At 36.9% G+C, this 21,443-nt stretch overlaps 1 protein-coding gene across 7 annotated transcripts in view; it reads right to left on the bottom strand.

Moving 5' to 3' along the window:
- Positions 1-21,443, bottom strand: part of Fam13a (family with sequence similarity 13 member A) — a 328,573-nt gene that overhangs the window by 147,815 nt on the left and 159,315 nt on the right. For all 7 annotated transcript variants that reach the window (XM_040293090.2, XM_078021926.1, XM_078021923.1 and 4 more), the window contains one exon: positions 10,514-10,597. In XM_040293090.2, the coding sequence (XP_040149024.2) occupies positions 10,514-10,597 (84 nt within the window). The remainder of the gene's footprint in view (positions 1-10,513; positions 10,598-21,443) is intronic.

The raw sequence follows: 21,443 nt of genomic DNA, 5'->3' as shown, positions 1-21,443 counted from the left end.
ATATAATTATTATTTTTTGTGCATGTTTGTGCCTTTTTATTATTGTTCTAAAACCTCTTTCTGAGACAGGCAAATAAATTTCCCTTTAATATTTAAATTTATTTATTTATTTATTTTTGCTGTTTGTTTAACAAATTTTGTCACACAGGAAGGCAGTCTCTATGGAAGTTTTAACTATCAAATCCCTTTAAAATCTAATGACAGAATGTCTCTCAATGTTTCTCTTCATAATCTTTCTTACCTATGTTAATCTGGTCTAAAAAATAATCAAAACATAAGGAACTTATTTTCTTTTTCCAGTCTGTGCTTATGTCAATATAAATGAATCCTTCCTCTGTCCCATTTCCAATTCTTCTTTAAAAAAATTCAACTTAATTTCCATCCCTCTTATGAATCAACTTAACAGTACATCTGGCCTATGCCACTTATTTGAAACATCATTTCATATGATTCTGTCAGACAGCTTTGTACAGCAGGAACATAAAGTTTTGAAACTGCATTTCCCAGGATCCCTTGTAGTAGGGTCATTGTTAATTTCCTCCAGTGAGAGGAATTCCCATGGGATTGGGAGGACAGAAGACAAGAGAAGGCTATTTTGGGTATTATGACTGACACACGGAACTGACTGAAAGCAGAGATTAGAAATGGATTATGTTGTGACGTCTTTGAGGGAATTTACTGTCAACCTCCCTTGAACCACAATAAACCAATCAACCAACCTACCCACCCCACAACTACCATGTAAAAACATCAGCCCAGACTAAACAAGTTTTTGCTGTTCAAGACTTAAAACAACTGCTGAGCCACCAAATGTTCATGGACAGGAGGTGAGCTACATAATTTAAGGAAGATATATTTATTCCCTGTACTTTTAGGAAAATAATGACAAAGAGGAGATTCTCAGAGGGTGCAGGCAATAATCAGAGAGAAAACAGGAAAAAAAGTTCCTCATGGGAAGCAGAATCTAGGTCTAATCAAAGGATCTCTACGACTTCATGTGCACATGCAGTGTGTGCGTACTGGAGTGTGAATGGGCTTGTTTAGTGTGGACAACCTGTCTTGTTTATGTATATTATGAGTATATGTGTGTGTAGGGAAGAACATACAACTTGGCTTTCTATTTTATAGATTCTCAGACTTGAAGGAGCCATGTCTAGACCAGATGGAATACTTATGTGCGACTCAGAAATACTAGAGGGTGACAATGATACAAATGTATGAATTGCCAAGATCATTGTAATGTCATGTGTAGATAATAAAAAAAAAGGTATATGCTCATTTAAAAATTTAAAAAAAAGAGAAATGCTAGAGGGTGAGCTAGGTGTAATGACTTAGTTGATTCTTTGTATTTATGGCGGGAATGAATGAGTTTTTCTGCATAAGAGAAATGAAAAATATATTTGACAAATAAAAGGGTGGGCTGTGGCAATAACCCTACTACCTTCTCCTGTTTTTCAACTCCTGTATCATTTCCTCTTCCTGGGTACCATGGAAAATGACTATTCCCAATCTCCCATGAATGTTACTGACTTCTGGAATATGAATAAAAAGGACAAATGTCACTTCTGTGCCCAGGCAGTTAAATGTCTACAAATTTTGTGCAGACCTTTTCTCTCTTCTTTTTCAGTACCCATCTTAGAGGAAAAAATTTTGCATGACATAGTTGAAAGATGGAGGCTGTCTATGACCTGAATCACCCGAGTCCCACCCTGCCTGCATCAGGTAGTGAGAACACCGGGAAGTAAACTGTTTCTGAACATGATAAGTGATATTATAGGAATGTTTGTTACAGCAATTAGCATGAAAAACCTTCATGCAGTTTTGGTCATAACTACATGCAGGGCAAATAAGGAAAAACTGGAAAAAAGAAGTTAATGAGATCTCTAGGGTTAATGAAAAATCAGAGCACCCAGGTAATTTGCTTGTTTTTCAAACAGGATGGTGAATTCAAAGGTGATCTAAGATTAGAAAGTTTGTCCAGCACTGTGATGTTTTTATATAGTTGCTCTTATATATAACTCAGTTCCATAGAGTAAGAGATGTGGCGTGAACAGATGTGATGAAATATCCACACCCAGCCTAAACTTTGGGGTGTTTATCAAAATGGGGCAAATGTGCAAGAGGAAATGATTCAAGCTCAGGGAGGGTCAGGGAAGATATCTAAACCCAGTGTTTTGGGAAGCTGGACGTGAAGGACCAGTGCACTTGGGTTAGCCATGCACTGGATTCCCCAGCAAGGCTCATCTGGAGGTTCTCTTAGACTTCCTCCCGCTCTGTGGCTTAGGGTTACAGAAGCCTACAGCACCTGGAAAGAGGCTAAGCACAGAAACAATGGTTAAATGAGCAAAATTACTAAGATTAAGAGTTTATGCACATGCATCAGATATGTCATCTTATTTCATATTTATTTAAAGTGAATTAACCCTATTAATTTACTGTTAGTACATAGGTCATTAAATATCACTATCCAAGTAATTGTCATTAATTCTAAAGAGATCCTAGGAGTTCTTCAAATATATTCTTAGTCAAATAAATATGTATACTTATAATAAAAAGAAAATTTAAAGATAGATATGACTCTGATGGTACATAAAGTGTTTTTTCCCTTAATATTATGCTACTAAGCACTGAAGATGTGTTGCAAAGCAATTTCCTAAGATAATAGAAGAGGTGAAAGATAAAACAAAATTTTATAACCTAGTACCTACAGACCATATGACAAAATGTGTTGTTTTCTACTTCTATTAAAATATAAAATATTTTCAACATAGTGTAATAAACACAATCATATATGCAAACACAGGAGGCAGAAAGGGAAGATAGGAAATCACAGCAAGAAAGGCTAAAAAAAAAGACACTTCAAGGAAAGATATAAACACACAAATCAAAATATGTTAAGTTCCAGGCATTGGTATGTATTTAATAGTTAAAAACCATTTCTAAAGGAAAAATGTAATAAATTTGACTAGATATGTATAATAGCAAAACTTTATTACCACATTGACACTCACCACTTTGCCATAGAATAAGAGAAACATTTGATTCACTTATTCCTTTATTCTCAAACACTTATTGAGATCCACTATGTGCCTGATATTATTAAAATATTGCCAAAAAGAAGAAAGGGAAGGGGGCTGGGGATGTGGCTCAAGAGGTGTCGCGCTCGCCTGGCATGCGTGCGGCCCAGGTTCGATCCTCAGCACGACATACAAACAAAGATGTTGTGTCCACCGAAAACTAAAAAATAAATATTAAAATTCTCTTCTCTCTCTCTCTCTCTCTCTCTCTTAAAAAAAAAAAGAAGAAGAAAGGGAAGAGATAAGGAGGAAGAAAATTCCTCAATCCTAAGAGAGAGCTCTCTGATGTTATACCGGACACTTGACACATCAAAAGAGGCTTTTTGTAAACAGAGCAAATATACTCAAAGAACTGATTATGAAGTTTCAGTATCCTATCACCTATCACATTTTATACAAATCATTTAAAATATGTCTATGGAGGAAAATCTGACAGACATTAGGGGGAAAAAAAATCTAGACAATGGCTGAAACTGTCAGAGACCCATCATCTACACATGCCTAGTGGGGCCTGAGGATATGCCCTCTGCAGCCTTCACCCCTGGCACTGTGGCTGCAGTTGCCAACATTAGCGTGTTCTCATGGGGCCTGAGATGTGCTCCTCCATGGTCAACACCCCCAGCATTGTTGTTGTCATTGCTGGAAGCTACGTCACCATTGGTGCTCATTTCCACAGGCCTGAGATTATTAATAATCCTGGAAGTAAAAAAATTAACAACTAAGAATATTGTATGTAGTGAAGCTATCATTAAGACTTGAAAGAGAAATAAAGTCTTTTCTAGACAAGAAAAAAACTAAAGATTTCATCACTACTTGACTGGCCTTACTAGGAATATTAGAAGTGAGAAGATAACTACAATCACAAAAACCATGTGAAAGAATAAAACTCACTAGTAAAATAGACATGCAAATGAAAAAGAGAAAAGAATGAAACCTTATCACTAAAGAAAACACATATATAAACAATAAGAGAGGTGGAAAGGAACAAAGACTACACAAAACAATCAGAAAACAAGTAATAAAATGACAGGAGTAAGTTCTTACCTATAAAAATAATCTTGAATGTAAATGAATTAAATTCCACAATTAAAAAATATGGACTGGCCAAATGGATTTTTTTTAAAAAGCCCCAAATTATACTAAATATAAGAAACTCACTTCTAAAGACACACATACAGTGAAAGTGGAGAAACATGTTTCATACAAAAGTGAACAGGAACAGCTAGCTATACATATATCAAAATAGAGTCGGATTCAAAATCTGCAAAAAGAGACAAAATTAAGATCATTAAGTTATAATGAAAGAATAAATTCAGCAAGAGGACATATGTATTGTTGCTCTTGAATGACAACCCATGGATCACTGAAGAAGTTAAAGGAAAATTTAAAAATATAAAGTTGCAGGATACAAAGTCATACACAAACAGGTGCACTGGTATACTCCAATAATGAACTTGTTGAAAAAGAAATCATGTAAGCAGTTCCATTCACGATAACTGCACACAAAAAAAAGAAAAAAAAATTTTTTTGAATAATAAATTTAACCAAGGAAGCAAAATATCTTTAGAATTATAAAACAGATGAAAGAAATTGAAGAGGAAACAAAAAATGGAAAGACAGTCTGTGTTCATGGAAGAATTACTATTAGTAAAATATCCAGATCCACAGATCAAATACAATCCCCATCAAACTAACAATGCTGTTCTTCACACATACACACACACACATACCAAACACAAACAAACAAAAACCTCTTAAAATTTGTATGGAACCACAAAAGGTCCAGAGTAGTTGACACAAAATTGAGCAAAAGAAAAAAGAAAAAAGCTAGAAGCATCACAATACTTGATTTAAAAAAGCTACAGTAATCAAAACAGCATGGTAGTGGCATATAAACAGGTGCACAGACAAATGGAACAGAAAATAGAACAGAAAAGAGAACCCAGAAATAGAACTACACACTTTTATAAACTAATTTTCAACAAAGTCACCAAGAACATACATTGGAGAAAGAACAAACTCTTTAATAAATGGTACTAGAAAAACTGGGTATCCATAAATGGAAAAATCAACTAGATTCCATATACAAATATTAACTCAAAATGGATCAAAGTCTTAAATTAATACCTGAAACCATAAAACTACTAGAAGAAAACAGGGGAAATGCTTTAGGACATTGGTCTGGGCAAAGATTTTTTTTAAAAAAATATGTCCATAGAAGCAACCAAAGCAAAAAATGACAAACTAAATTATGTCAAAGTAAGAGGCTTCTATAGAGCAAGTGAAACAATCAGTAGAGATAATTTTTAGAGTGAAAGAAAATAATTACAAGGTTTTCAACTGATAAGGGATCAATGCCCAGAATATACAAGGAACTGGAAAAAAATCAATAGCAAAATATTTAAATAATCTAATTACAAAACAGGCAAATAATCTCATTAGACATTTCTCAAAAGACAGTCAAATGACCAACAACTATATGAAAAAATGCTTACCATCACAAATCCATCAGGAAAATACCAATCAAAACAATAATGAGATATCTTCTCACCTCAGTTAGAATTGCTATTATCAAAGAGATAAAACAAACAAACAAACAAAAAACAAGTCCAAAGGATGTGGAGAAAGAGGAATTTTCATTTACTATTGGTGGGAATGTAAATCAGTGCAGCCATTGTGGAAAACAGTACAGAGAATTCTCAAAAACTCAAAATAGAATGACTATTTGATCTAACAGTCCTTCTACTGGGTATGCATCCAAAGGAAATGAAATAATTATATTAAAGACACATCTGCACTTGCACGTTTATTGCTGTACTATTCACAATAGATGCAATATGACATGGGTGAAGAAAATTCGGTGTACATATACAGAATGAAATATTATTCAGCCACAAAATGACATTATTCTGTCATTTATGGCAACATGAATGGAACTGGAGGACACCATGTGACGTGAAACAAGCCAGGCACATAGAGACAAAATGTTGCATGCTCTCACTCATTTGTGGAAGCCTGAACTTTGATCTCATAAAAGAAAGTAGAAGACTGATCACTATGAGGTCAGGTGGATGAGATAAGGCTAGGAAGATAGGGAAATGTGCCTTGGGCAATTCCCCCTGGGCAGCGGAGCACAAACAATAGCCACAGGTTTTTGCTGAGAAATTTACAAAATGGTTATTTTTAAATAGGGACCTACGTGACCTGGAGTTCATAGGAATTCAGGGCAGACGTGACCTGGAGTCTGTGGCCTCTCCAAAGAAGGAAAACACCGGATCAATACTTTGATTGAGTGCCTTCTCCAGGATTGGGCTGGGGTGGACTTCCTTAAACCTATGAGACCCACCTAAACCCTAGACAACAGGCATCCAGTGGTAACCCTCTTGGGTTCCCTCCCAGCCACGGGAGCTTGGCTTCACTTCACTTTCACCCTCGGCTGTCTGTGAATCATATTCTTTAAATATAGGAGACAAAGAAACCACCTGACTCCACACTTCATGTTACAATTACAGGGTAAGAAGGTGTGGAAGAGAACGGTTAATAATACCAACATTTAGAAATGATAAAGGTTTGAGGTGCTAGAAGTGCTTATTATCCTATTTTAATCATTACACATTGTATACGTGTGTCAAATTATCTTATTAGGCTTCATAAATATGCACAAATGACTTAACTAAAATAAACATTTTTAAAAAGCTAAAATTTCACCAGGTGTGGTGGTACATGTCTATCATCCCATTAGCATGGGAGGCTGAGGCAGGAGGACCATTAGTTCAAAGCCTGCCTCATAACTTAGTGAGATCCTAAGCAACTTAGTAAGACTGTGTCTTTAAATAAAAAATAAAACAGGCTGGGAACGTGGCTTGGTGATTAAGTGTCCTTGGGTTTAATCTCCAGTACCCCTTCTCCCCAAAGCTAACATTTCTTTAAATAGAAAATAATGTGCATTTCTTATCCTTGAAATATGACATATACTCCCTTTTGGAGATGTCAAACCCTCCAAAGCAGTGGTCCATAACAGGGATAAAAGGAAAAAAAAAAAAGGTCTACCATATGAATAATAGATATAGAGAAGAAAAGAAACAATAACAATCAGAGATCAAGGAAATGCAAAACAAAGAAACAAAGAATCAGAGAAGTAAGAATTGTTTCTTTGAAAAGACAAATAAAATAGATAAATTTCTGGCAAGCCTAATCAAGAGCAAAAAAGAAAAGGTCCCAATGGAAAATACTGGAAATGGAAAAACAGTTTCTAATTACAGATAGTATCCAAATTATTGGATCACTAGTTAAAAATCAATTTACCAAAACAAATATAAAATCAAACAAAATATTGTAAACAAATAGACCAATAAACCTCACCCCAGATCCAGATAGTTTTATGGGTATGCTTTTCCAAACATTGAAGGAAAGAATCCCAATCTTAAATTGACTAACCCAACTATTACGTGCTCATAATTTTAATTTTTATCAGTATTTTAAATCTACTGATAAAAATCAGAAAGAAAATCAGTGTTTATGATCTACTTTCAGCCTAGTCGTGAATTAATCTGATAGGTATCCTCACACAATGACTTGACCTTGAGTGTTTTGCTGAGGTCAAAAACACAGCAACTGCAGTGAGAAATCTAAAGCATACCCCATGGGAAATGACAAGAAGGATGATTTTTCTTCCCTTATTTTCCCGGACCCTCTTCCAGATTTATTAGTGAGCAATGAGTATGGTTTGTGAGGCTTATTTAAAGTCACAGTGCCTGTGTTCAGTAGAAAAGGACTTTTGAATCCTCTCCTAGTCATGATTGTACTAGGTTCCTGGAGCTATGTCTTTCTACGTTCTATATCTGTTCATTTAAAAATCTGTTTGATGTTCTCTTCTGTCTTATATTCCAATTATTTGTTTGCATATATGGTCTCCATAGTATTGGGAATGGAACAGTTGTCTACGTATGTCCTTTAGCTTGCAGGGTTTGGAATCATTACTCATCCAGGAAGTGTCATGGCACAGTACAGGAGGTATCCTTCCTTCATCTTGGACTCAAATCAAGCAGTGACTCTCCTACCTAAGAAGAGAAATACAATCCTCTCCATTACCCAAGAGCAGAGACTGTACTGGCTGGGGGACAGATGGCTCAGACAGATGGCTCAGACTCTAGAGCGAATGGGCACAGGCCACTTCTGGATTGCCATTTTTATATTTCTTGCTCATTCAAGGATCAGAAATACTTAGCCATTCAAGGCAAATGCAGCTAAAACTAGAGATGTCTGAGAAAGAGCAACGGAGGTCAAACGGAGTACCATTAATACCAAGGACAAATATCACACTCATAGCTCACTGTCAATGTAGAAGGGGCACATAACCTGTATTTTGAAGGTCTTCTCAGGTTTAGCTTTCAAAGATCCATTAGGGGACTTCTGCATGTATAGCAAATTAGAATGAATGAATGGATAAATAAATAAATAAATGGGAGGAAAAAAAAAGACGCACTAGGGGAAAAAGACCTAATAAAGTCTTAGTGCCTCAATAATTACTTGTGCCTCATATGCTCTAGCCCATTTCCATGATTTGACATTATAAAGATTATAATCACCCCTGAACTAAGCAGAGATTATTCTATTCATGTAAACTTAAACTAGCTCATGTAAGGCCAAAAGGAAGCTACCGTCACAAATCAAGGCTTAACCAGTGTAGTAATTTCTCTATTAAATTAGTTGGGTCATAAATCATACAGTGGGATAGATGAAGAAGACAGTAAGTGTACATTAATTATTGATTCTGTGTGTGATTAAAATATTATAGATGGAATCAATTTCATAAAAGTAAGAGAATATCTTCAAACAATTTTTATGAACAGTTTCAAGAATTTCTTTCTTTTGAAAGTGATTCATCTAGGGTCTCATCACCTTAAAGTAATCATGCTATGGGAAATGGAGTTCAGAAGCAAATGTTACCTAAAATTATTCCTCAAGCCATATATATTTTAATGGATTTGTGTGATGAGTACAATTTTGACAATGAATTTTTATTCATTACATAATAACATTTCTACTGTATGTGTGAATTAATTATATGTAAGTTCATACATACAAATATTTCAGTGGAAAAAATAAACATTTTTACTCTGTAAAGAAAAGCATGATAGAAAACTAAAATAATTTTACAGAAAAAAATGTTAAAGTATATTAAGATTTATAAGGAATGATATTTTCACTTTATTTACTTATTTTATTTATTTTTGGTACTGGGGATTGAACTCAGGGGCACTCAACCACTGAGCCACATCTCTGGCCCTATTTTTATTTTATTTAGAGACAGGGTCTCACTGAGTTGCTTAGCGCCTCAACATTGCTGAGGCTGACTTTAAACTCGCGATCCTCCTTTCTTAGATTCCAGAGCTGCTGGGATTATAGGTATGCACCATGGTGCCAGGCTTTGGCTTGTTTTTAAAATAAGCTATGCCATAAATAAATAAAACACTAAGCAATGACTCAATACTTGATTTGCCTTTGAAAATAAATCCACAATTGTTTTTGCAGCAATGTGCGACTGAAATCATTCTTTTAAATTTTACCTAGACTCAAGAAAGTTTGAGGTACATTCTATCTTAGAATTGGGGGGAAAAAGGTAACCTTATAAATATCATAGTGGTCAGTTAGGAATATTATATATGTCTAGTCAGTAGAAGTTCTACTCAAAAGGAAAGAGTAAAGATAAAGAAAATAAGTAGCTATATGATTAATATAATCACTTTTCTGAATAGACAAATGATCAAATTCTCATGATATATTTTGGTAAAAGGATTTTTTTCCTTTTCATTGGCAAAACAATTATGTGAATTTTAAGTTTTCCTTAATAGGAGAAACAAAATTTTATACATTTGGCCCTTTATTCCATCATATCTATGCTAGTTCTTTTTTGGTTATATTATTCACGTAAATACTTTCTATTAATCATGTGTTACTTTAGTAACAATGAAAAATCAGTAAGGTTATTTCCATGTTAGAACAAAAAAAATGTACAGTTGAGCATTTTACTTTAATCTAAGGAAGAAAAATGACTCTGATGGATTTCTGTCACATTCAGAAGTGCCCTGAGAAAGATATCCACCCTTGACTATTTCCTCTGCTGGAGCCTGGAAACAATTCTGATTGAACAGAAAACCATCCACTAAAGAATGTGACTGTCTGTAAAATAACTGGAGGTACCAATAATTTTTGGATGAATATAACCTTGATTCAATGCTCTAAATAAAAAGTATGTTTACACCACCAGCTCTCCCCTCCCCCACTTCATGCTACCAAAGCATGGTGGCATGAAGTGGGGGAGGGACCCTTCAAAGTGGCTAAAAGAAGTATGAGCAGCAGACCACGGAGATAGGAGAGCATAAAGGCCCACGCTGAAGGTTTCACCTGATGTATGGAGTACAGGCTTTACTTACCTTGGCTCTTGGAGACGGTTTTGGCATATCTCTTTCTAGGTCTTTTGTTAAAAGGATGGGTAGAGAGTTCTTACCATTGGCCTCCTATAAAAGAAGTATAAAAAAATATCAGAGAATAAAGACTGCTTACCCAGAAATTATGAGGAAGCCAAAGCAATAATTAAGAGAGACGAGGCGTTTCTACATTGAGTTGTTCACCTGAGCAGCTCATGAGATTGCAGTGAGGTGCCAGGATGTTTCCTCTCTTCTGTGTCCCATAGAACAGTGAAGTGAGATAGGGGGTGACCAAGGTGTGGAACATACAGGACCTATACATTCAGAAGATCACTAAAATCATATCTGCACTGCTATGTCACTTTATCACATAAACACCTGCTATAGGCAGCTCACCCCTTCTTTTGAAAGATGAAGAACTCATTTTCCAGGATATCAAGCAATAGAATTGCTCATGTTCTGATCCTTTATAGTCTTTATCTTAAAGAAATAACTTCAGATAATTTAACAAACGACTACTGAATAGTGATAGGGAATCATACTAATGCCCTAACTGAGGAAAAATGTCTGAGTTTCTATTTCCAAAATGTTTACACTTCTAAGTCCTTGGTTCAAAGCAAAATAATATTTACAAAACTAATGGCAGAAATTGTAAGGAGGTAACTTAGATGGAGTTGGAGATATTTATACTTTATTACTGTGATAAACAAATTATAATAATCTTGTTTGTTTTGGTTTTCTAATAATGTAGAGTCTCACTTTTGAATCACCATTAACTTGAGAAGTTTCCCATTGATGATTTTATTCTGTCTTCAAATTAAGGGACAGAAAAATACAAAGAGGGGGCTGGGGGTGTGGCTCAAGCGGTAGTGTGTTCGCCTAGCATGCATGTGGCCCGGGTTCAATCCTCAGCACCACATACAAACAAAGATGTTGTGTCCGCCAAAAACTAAAAAATTAATATTAAAAAATACAAGGAATATTACAGACAGTCAAGCTAAGGAGAAAGTGAGATTTCTTTCACTTGCTCCATAACCTTCACCCCTGTATTTCATGTCTTCTCCCATGCCTAAAATCCAATCATGTAAATCACAGAAGTTTTTAGGTTAATAATTATAAGTTTAAATAAAATTTTAGTCTACATAGTTAACAATGTTACTAAAATTTGCTGGCATTATCATCACTTATTTCTAAAGGGAATAATATGGAGAAAGTATAAAATATCCCCAGCAACAGTCCTGGGCTGGGGTTGTGGCTCAGTGGTAGAGCGCTTGCCTAACATGCGTGAGGCACAGGGTTCAATCCTCAACACCACATAAAAATAAAATAAAGATATTGTGTCCACTTGTAACTAAAAAATTTTTAAAAATAAAGAAAACAGCAATCCTACTTGCTACTAATGAACATTGAATCATCTGAGGTATCAGGCACTGTGCTAAAATCTTGGCATTCATGATGCCATCCTCCCCTGTCCACTAGTCCTGCAAGGTAAGCCCTACGGCCATCATCCCCCTTTTAAGGATAACATATGAAGGCTACAGAGATAATTAAACTTGCTTATTGTCACAGAGGACTAAAAGATGGTTCTGTATAACTTTAAGGACTGAGTCCTTATCACCTTTGTATACTGCTTTTCATCTCTGTTATACTTAACATTTGAAACCACTAAATGGTGCAGCTATAGCATTTTAAAGCCAAAAGAATTTTTTTTTCCAAAGTCAATTGGTCTACCCCCTAATTTTAGAGATGAGGGCTTAGATCTTGAAGTGATATTCCCATGATCCCATAAGGGGGGATGAGCCTGGACCACAGGGCTGCGCACGGCACCTGTTCTCGGGTTTATGCTAGGGAACATTCCCAGACGCGGGGGATCAGGAGCCTCTTCTCAGCCAGGGGTGCTGGCAGCACTCTCAGCTGCCTGTGGCCTCTATGTCAGGGCCCTTGGGACATTTCTGAGATCTCCAAATAAACGTACATTCTGGTCCTACCATTTCCCACCAGTGACAACACCTGCTGGTGGTAAGTCGCTTACTGGAAATAGTGAATGAACCCATTCCCACTTCTGACTCACTGGGAGAAGGATAAATGATATCCAGCATGACATTTCAGAGAGCCAAGTGTTTAACTGCATAATCTGTTGCGTAATTTTGGATAAAACAATTATGCCTAATCCTTGTGCCCCCTCTTTTAAACTACTGATATGTAAATGTTCCAATGTAAAGAGAAGAAACAAGGATGACTATTAAGGAATTTAGTAGGAGCGGCTAGCCTTTGTTTAGGACAGTCTCAGTGTTTACAAATGTCTCTAATTCTTTCTTCCTTAGACACACGCTACAAACAACAGTATTAATCCTGTTTTCCTTCTCTGTCCCTGTGAAATAATGAACAGAAGGCTAACTTCCTAAAAGACTCTGACGGCATTTTCTCTAAGCTTTTATCTGAAAACATCACTCACTAGTTTATTTTTTATTTTATGATTTTGAAATTCACACAACAAAGGCAAAGTGAAGTCTGAGAGATAGAGCACTAAATTGGGAGTCATGATCTGGCCTCTTGCCAGCTATAGGAACGTAGACCACCATTTTAAGCCCTTGGGCTTCCCTTAGCTCAAAGATCTATTTAAAAAAAGGGGGAGGCTAGGGGAAAGGGGATTGGTTTAGATGGACTCCCAGAATCCTGTCTAGTTCCAAATTTCAAGATTTTATAATTGTTCCAGGAAGAAGCAATGTTTCTTGATAAAAGTCAAGCCATTACCTGTTCAGAATTGCACTCACAATCACCCGCAGAATGCCACTAAATACTGGGCCCTATCCATGCTGTAAGTAGCCAACCATGGAGCTTCAGAGCCATAGGACACAGGGGATGTCTTCCCCGAAGGTCAGAGTTGCTTACTCATATTTTTGGAAAACTGTTAAATAATAGCTTAAGTAAATAACAGGTACCAATTTAATGCATTAAAAAATATATCATAGTGCGAAGTATTTTAAAATGTTTAAGAAAGTGTACCTTTAAAAATATATGCGTGTACATTTGTACATGCAGGTATTTGTCTAAGACAACTGGAAACTTAAGTTCACACAAAAACTAGGACATGAATGCTCAGAGTAGCATTATTTATAATAGTCTAAAAGTAGCAATAATTAAAATATCCGTCAACTGATGAATGGATAAACAAAATATGGCATAGCCACACAATTGAATATCATTGTTATAAAAAGGAATGAAGTACTGATACATGCTAAAACACAGATTAACCTTGAAAATATTTTGCTAAGTAAAAGAAGTCAAATGTAGAAGGACACATATTGCCATGTCTACAATAGGCAAATGGGTCTGGTCCTTATGAAGTTTCTTTTTGGGGTGATAAAAATGTTCTGGAATTAGGTAATGTGATGGTCGCACAACTTCATGAATATACTAAAACCCAGCAAAATGCACTCTTTAAAAGGGTGAATTTTATGATTTGTGAATTATATCAAAGTTTTTTACAAAGCCATTTAGGGCGAGTCCCCACACTCCCGGGAAAAAAGAAGAGACCTTCGGGTTTGTGTTCAAACTTTTACCTTAAAAGGACTTCTTTGAAAAGGTTTGAAGGGGGATGTTTTGTGTTTCTAAGTGTTAAACTGTATGTGAGCACAAAAATTCATTCAATAAATATTAACTGAATCCTGTTATGGGCAGCATTCCAGTGCTGGGAACTGGAGAATGGATTGACAAATTGGAGGCAAATCTCTCATATAGGGTGTATTTACATTGATCTTAAACAAATGGCCTACTTACATGAGACTTTCGACTGAACGGATTACTCACCCTAATGACTTGTGTGTAACAACCACTTGCTTAAACCAACTGTGTCACAGTATCATAAAAACACCACTTAAAAATACAATAGGGAAGGAAAAATACCTTGTTTATCATGACTTTGCTGGCCTCACTATGCAAGGATTCATGACATTGTAAAACAGAAAAGCACTCCCTGTTCCTCAGCCTGGCATGCTACCCCACAGCTCTTCCCAGGCTTGCTGCAGGTCTGTCCAGGCTCCCCTGATTCCACCAGAGACTCACTTCCCAGGACTGTTAATCCCCACTGCTCTCCTTCCCACTCATTGCTTTCTATCCTCTACCCTTCCCCCCCTTATCTCTTATAAAAACATAACGGCAAATTACACTTACTGGTTTTAATTCTTTACTGTACAATTTATGTTAATCTGTGAGAAGACTTGATCAGTCTGTTCCATGAACATACCCACAGAGCCTAGGTTTAGCATATAGTAGGAGCATCACTGTTGACTAATGAGTAAACTGAATGGATGAATAAAGTCCCTTTTCTAATTTTCCACAACCCCCTCTGCATCCCTTCTGCATACACACACACACACACACATATATATATATATATATATATATGTAAATATATAAATATATATATAGCTGTAGTTGGACATAATGCCTTTATTTATTTATTTACTTACTTATTTATTTTTATTTTTTAGTTACAGGTGAACACAATGTCATTATTTTATTTATGTGTTGCTGGGGATCAAACCCAGTGCCTCACGCATGCTAGGTGAGCGCTCTACTTACAAGCCACAACCCTAGCCCTATTTTATTTATTTTCATGTGGTGCTGAGGATTGAAACCAGTGCCTCACACATGCTGGGCAAGCACTCTACCACTGAGCTACAACCCCAGCCTCCTTCCTGCTTTTAATTCGCCTCTTAAGCTGCTTACATTTAAGGGTCATGCTTTCCCTTTTAACACCATTCATTCCCTTCCTCCAGTCTCTTAATCCTTGCCTTCCTCTCAAGGAAGTACAATCCTTGCTGAATCCAGAGATACACCTTCTCTGTGTGAGGAATGGAGCACCTGAAAGTAGCTGGGGAAAAATATTACAGGATTGACTGGCTTCATATTCAATTGATGACCATACCTTGAATGAGTCCTTTCTCATGCCCAGCAATTCCGCTCTACTTGACTTTCTCATCTCCCAGATAGTATTTCATATCCTGCCCCTTGTCTTTTCTGAAATCCGTCTCCTTTCATTCTCACTTCATACTTCTTTGGGAAAATAAAAGCATGACAGTAGAAACTATCATTGTCCTACCAACAAATCTACAAACCTACCTGCAATCATGCCATCCTATCTGCTTTCTCTCCTGTCACAAGAGTCTGAATCTATAAGAGAGAAATTCCCTCCAAATGTTCCCTGGATTGCTTTTCCTTTTACCTTTCCATGGGTTTTGCTCTTTCAATGATTCCCTTTCACTTCCTGTCCTCTAGATCATTAACCACAGCACACTGTGGAAACCTATCCCATGGTTAGTTTCTTTCATTGTTTATGAAACAACACTTCCTTAATCTCGTAGTAGTGGGACCACTAGCTCTCATGCAAACTTTGCTTCACTCACTCTCCAGCTTCATCTTCATTCTTCAACAATAGCTGATACTTTAGGAATCTATCTCAATGCCTCCCTTCCTACACCTCCTACATTCAACACACCATCAAGCCCAGTGAGCATTACCTCCAAAATAAATTTAATCCATCCATTTCTATCACCCCAATCATAACCATTACTGTTCACCTAAATTACTTCAAACATCTTACCTTCTCTAAGCTTTGTACATGCACACAAGATGGTGTCACTTGTCTGCCCTAAACATTCCAATGTCTTAGCACACAAAGAATAATATCCAAACCCTTACCATGACCTACAGAGTCTATTTCTCTATCTTCATGTTATCTGACCCTCTCCTGCATGAGGCCTTAGCCACAATGGCCTTCTTTTCTGTTCTTCAAAAACTCCAAGTCCTCCTCTGCCTTCGGGCATTCATCCTTCTTATACCCTTTCCCTGGAATACCTTCCCAGTGATTCTTCAGCACTGCTGGTGCATTCTCATCTTTCATCTCCTGTCACCTCCTCAGAGTGTCACCTCTGCACAGTGGCTCCCTGTGCACATGTTCTTCTCTTAGCTGCTGCATTTGAATTGTAGTCCTGCTTTCAATTTGAATCTAATTTTATTCATTTTTAATGTATTTGCTTATTGTCTATCACTCCCAATAGACTTTCAGTTCCATGAGGACAGAGAGCTCTAATCAATGTATCCCAGAATATGTCCCTCAAAATTCATGTGCTAGAATCTTAAATCCTGAGGCAATAATGCTGACAGGTAGGCCCTTTAGATGTGGTCCTGTCAGGAGGGACCTAGTGAATGGATTAGTGCTGTTATCTCAGGAATGTGTTCCTGGTAAAAGGATGCATTCAGCCCCTCCCCTCTCCTCTTTCTGCCTCCTATCATGAGATGATGCAGCACAAAGGTGCTCACCGGATGCCCCCTTCTTGATATTACCCTTCCAGCCTTCACAATGGAAAGAAGTAAATGTCTTTATAAATTACCCCACAGACTAAGACAGCACTACTTTGCACACAGCCAGGGTCAAATAAATGTGACTGACAGATCATATACCATTCTTTATAATCTCCAAGAGTCTCTTCTGCAATTCATTTACATGTACATAATGAATCTCAATTTGATTGAGTGAAAAAATAATTGCTACCTTAAATTTGAAAAGAAATACAATGTTTCTTTATACAGATGAAGGGAACATATTAAATCAAAAGAGCACCTTTTACATTTTTACTATGTATACTTCTGGGAAGAAGTCTGTAATTCTCTGGGTTGTACCAGGAAAGTTAAAATGGAAGGGTTAAGAAGATATAATTTTGAACCTAATACATTTACTTTATAAACGGCTACTCTAATATCCCACAGGCATAACCTCAATTGTCTTTAAGTGTATTGGAAATTTTCTACATCAACTGGCAACCAGTCAATTCCACTTAAAGAAAAAGGAAATGAGGATGGAATGTAAGATGGGGATTAAGCTATATCAGAGATTTATTGTCAAGCATTATTAAGCATGAGAGTCATTCTTGGTATTATCATCCAATACAATTTTCTCTTCCTTTAGCTCCTGTATCACCTCCTCAGAGAGGCTGCATCTAACACCCTCAGCAGAAAAGACTTCCCTCCAAGCTAGGGAGAAAAAAGAAAAAGAAGATGGCTAGAGAGCTCATGAAAATCAGAGGGAAATTAGTTGTATGGAGGAAAGAGACCAGAAGGAGGGAAAGGGAAACCCTGGGAAACAATACCTGTCAAATCATATTATTATATCATGTGCATGTACATGTACAAAATATGTAACAACAGATCCCACCATTGGGTATAATTATAGTGCAACAATAAAAATATGGAAAAAGAAAAAAAAAAGACTTCCCTATGTTACTCCCTTACCCACTTCTTTTAGTTCTGTCAGATTACTTACTGATTAAGAATAATTGAGGTGTTCTTGTGTTGCTCTGTGATTTTATCTCTATTGCTAATGTCTGAGCTCTTCTTTGATAATCAAGTACACTCTGCATTCTTGGCTTCCTGGTCTTGACCTGGGGTAACTGTACGTCTCCTTCATCTGCACAGGGCTGAGTAATGACCTAATGTCATAAGCCCACAAGTGAGTCCCTGAGACCGGGTCTTTCCATTTGCTTTTCTCTCTGCTTGGATGCCCTCATTCCAGACATGCTCCATCATGTCATTTAGCTCTCTACTCAATGACTACCTTCGAGGGGCCTGCCTTCATTTCTCTCTGTAAAGTAGTGTCTCTAATCCAGATCCTTTCTATCCCCTACCACACATCATATAGCATTTATGTCAAGTCCCAGTCATGGTTTAATAAATTTTTAGTCCTTTAATCCATGTGTTCAACACAGAACACTTGTTGCCTGTGCTACTTACTTATATACTTGTCCCATAACCCATGCTAGGGCTTAGATGCTTAACGAACTCTTCAGCCTGTTCTGTCTCTTTACAGTATCAAGGTGGACAACTAATACTTTTGCGTGCATAGCATCCATTCTCCTTTCTTTGAAGGAATATTTAGTTTTAGCAAACCACTCTGGGATATAGTGTTTAATCAAAATATATCTCTGATCAACAGTTGGTCATGTCTCCCAAGAACTTCCAAGTATCCATTGGATTCTCATTCACTATAATTTCAATCAGAAATGTGAACACTTGCAAACTAAGACTAGCTGAAGCCAACTTATCCAGTGGCAGTTCCTTAAAGTGACTTTTGCTCTTATAACCTGGTGGCCAGAACCCTGGGACATCCTTTGAGATGTCTAGTTGGTCAGCTTTTCCTTCTATTCCCTGAACTACCCCATGTCCTTCTGCAAAATTCCTTTATTTTTTTTCCTATGCTTTCTTTTCCTCAGTCTGATTTTAGCCAGAGGGTATTTTGTTGTTGTTGTTGTTGTTGCTTTAAAACCAAAATAATTTATACAAGTATTTATCATAGTGTCTTTTATAGTATGGATACTCAATAGAAAATTGTGAATTTGAATTCTAGAGTAATGATGATGATCATTTAAAAAATTAAAAACATTGGCTCTCACTTATATAGTAGTTAAAATGTGCACGGTATTCTTCTACATGCTCACTACACATTTACTCACTTAGTCCTCACAGTAACCTATGAATTACATGCTTTTACTATCTTCATTTCATATATAAGGAAACTGAGGTACAGAAAATGTAAGCCCTTTTTCCAAAATCATACACTTAATAAGTGGTGGTGCTGGCATTTGAAGCCAAGCTATCTCTAGAGCTCTACTCTAACCTAAACACAGAACTTTCTCTACAAGAATCCTTTAGATTTAATAAGATCAGGAAATATTGCAGGTAGGCAACCCCAAAAGTAAACTAAAGCAGCTTACTAAAGTAAATCATAAATAATACTCACAAAACTTAACCACATTTTACTTTAAAACTATTAAATGTCCATTTACACCCTAGTCTTTTGATGTGATCATTTGTTTGGGAAGAACCCCTAGTTTGGAATTCCACACCTTTCTTGTATAAACCACAACCATAATGCATCACTTATATGACGTTAAAAGATAAAGCCTTTATTCATTATTGAGTCTACCAAAGTATTTGATTAAGCTTTTGCAACAGAGGAAACACCTTGTGTGCATCATACCATTTCTTTATGTTCTCACTCTAGGGTGCCAAGAGATTTGGTCTCCCTTCCAGTTGGTTTGGCAGTGAATTGATAGGTGACAAACAGATATGAGCAGGGAGAATGTGAAGTTAAGAAGATAAATATATAAACTAGGCCCACTGTGTTGAACCCCATATGCTCTCCTTTGCAAAGCAATTTACTGTCAGCCTTGCCTGGCTCAAATCAATAGGATAAGCTACATCCCTCAGCTTGTCATCTGCAGGAGAAATGCAGACCTGAATGTTGATAAGAAGAACACAGGTCACCCTGAAGGGAGGCACTTTTTGACAGACCAGATCCCAGAACTCAGGGAGATAAGGATAATTCTCCCTACCATATAATTTGTGAGAACAAGTTCCAGTTAGACATGGTCAGCATGGGCCAAAAGTGATCCAGAGTTGCCTTGGATTTTGACCATCTGCAGCAGGGACTTAAAAGTCTGATGCATGCCTGCTGTCAGTCATATGTCAAGAGGTAGGCCTGGTAGGATTCTTTGAAAACTTCTCTGGTACCCCCAATAAAACTGGAGGGCGGACATCAATGTTTATAGCAGCTCAATTCACAATAGCCACACTATGGAACCAACCTAGGTACCCTTCAACAGATGAATGGATAAAGAAATTGTGGTATACATACACGATCGAATATTACTCAGCCTTAAAGAAGAAAGAAATCATGGTATTTGCTGGTAAATGGATGAAACTGGAGAATATTATGCTAAGTGAAATAAGCCAATCCTAAAGAACCAAAGGCCAATGGTTTCTCTGATATGTGGATGCTAATTCACAATAAGGGGATGAGAGGATAGAGGTACTTTGAACTAGACAGAGGGGAGTGAAAGGATGCGTGGGGGTATGGGAGCAGGAATAATAGTAGAATTAATCAGACATTATTACCATACGTGCATGTATTATTACATGACCTGTGTAATAACTTTACATCCTGTACAACCAGAAGAATGAGAAGTTATACTCCATTCATGTATGATGTGTCAAAATATATTGTACTGTCATGTATAACTAATTAGAACAAATTAAAAAATTTTAAAAACCCTGAAAGGCAGGAGGGGTACAGCATCCCTCTCCTTTCTGAGAGGACCCACTCTCTCCTTCAGGAATGTCCCTTTTTCCCATCCCTCCTAATAAGCTCATGCCTGCTCCTCTGAGCTACAGGTCTGATATCTTTTGGGCATGATCACAAGAACTGGTCACAGAGGACCTCTGCAGCCGCCTCAGCTCTGTGGCTGGCCTCTGCTCTGCAGCAGAATGACTGAATCTGCTCAGTGAAAAAAAGTGTTAATAAGCCATTTCAAAGACTGGCCATTGAAATATTCCATATTTTCTCATCTTCCTCTTTCTGTGGTAAGGCATCCTTGGAGGGTGGCTGGTATGAGATGGAGTAGGCTGCTCAACCCCCCTGAATTGTAGTGTGGGTGAGAAATAACTCTGACTTTGTGATGCCACCAAGATTTCAGAGTCTGTTATGGAAAGTTGTATGAATTACTGTAACAACATTTTCCTAGAAATGGCTATATTGTTGCATTCATGCTGCATTTGTTTAAATTATTTAAGTATCATTAAAAATAGTAACTGGAATAAACAAGTTTGAATACAAATACAAGTGACTCTTGGTCAGCATAAAGGAAAACTGGGAAGGAGCAGGAGGAGCCTGTCAGTCACAAGTATTCAGAGTTACTGTGGACGATAACCAGCACGTCATAAAAAGTGTCTCAGTCCATTTTCCGCTGCTATCACAAAATATTACAGACTGGGTAATTTATAAACAACGGAAGTTTATTTGTATCATGGTTTTGGAGGCTCCGAAGTTCAAAAGCATGGCCAAAATGTGGTGAAGGCTTTCATCCTGCGTAGTAGCACG

This window comes from Ictidomys tridecemlineatus, chromosome 9 (genome assembly GCF_052094955.1).
Source record: "Ictidomys tridecemlineatus isolate mIctTri1 chromosome 9, mIctTri1.hap1, whole genome shotgun sequence".
NCBI lineage: Eukaryota > Metazoa > Chordata > Mammalia > Rodentia > Sciuridae > Ictidomys > Ictidomys tridecemlineatus.
Note: the sequence above shows the minus strand (reverse complement) of the source record. Positions and strands in the feature narration are given on the sequence as shown.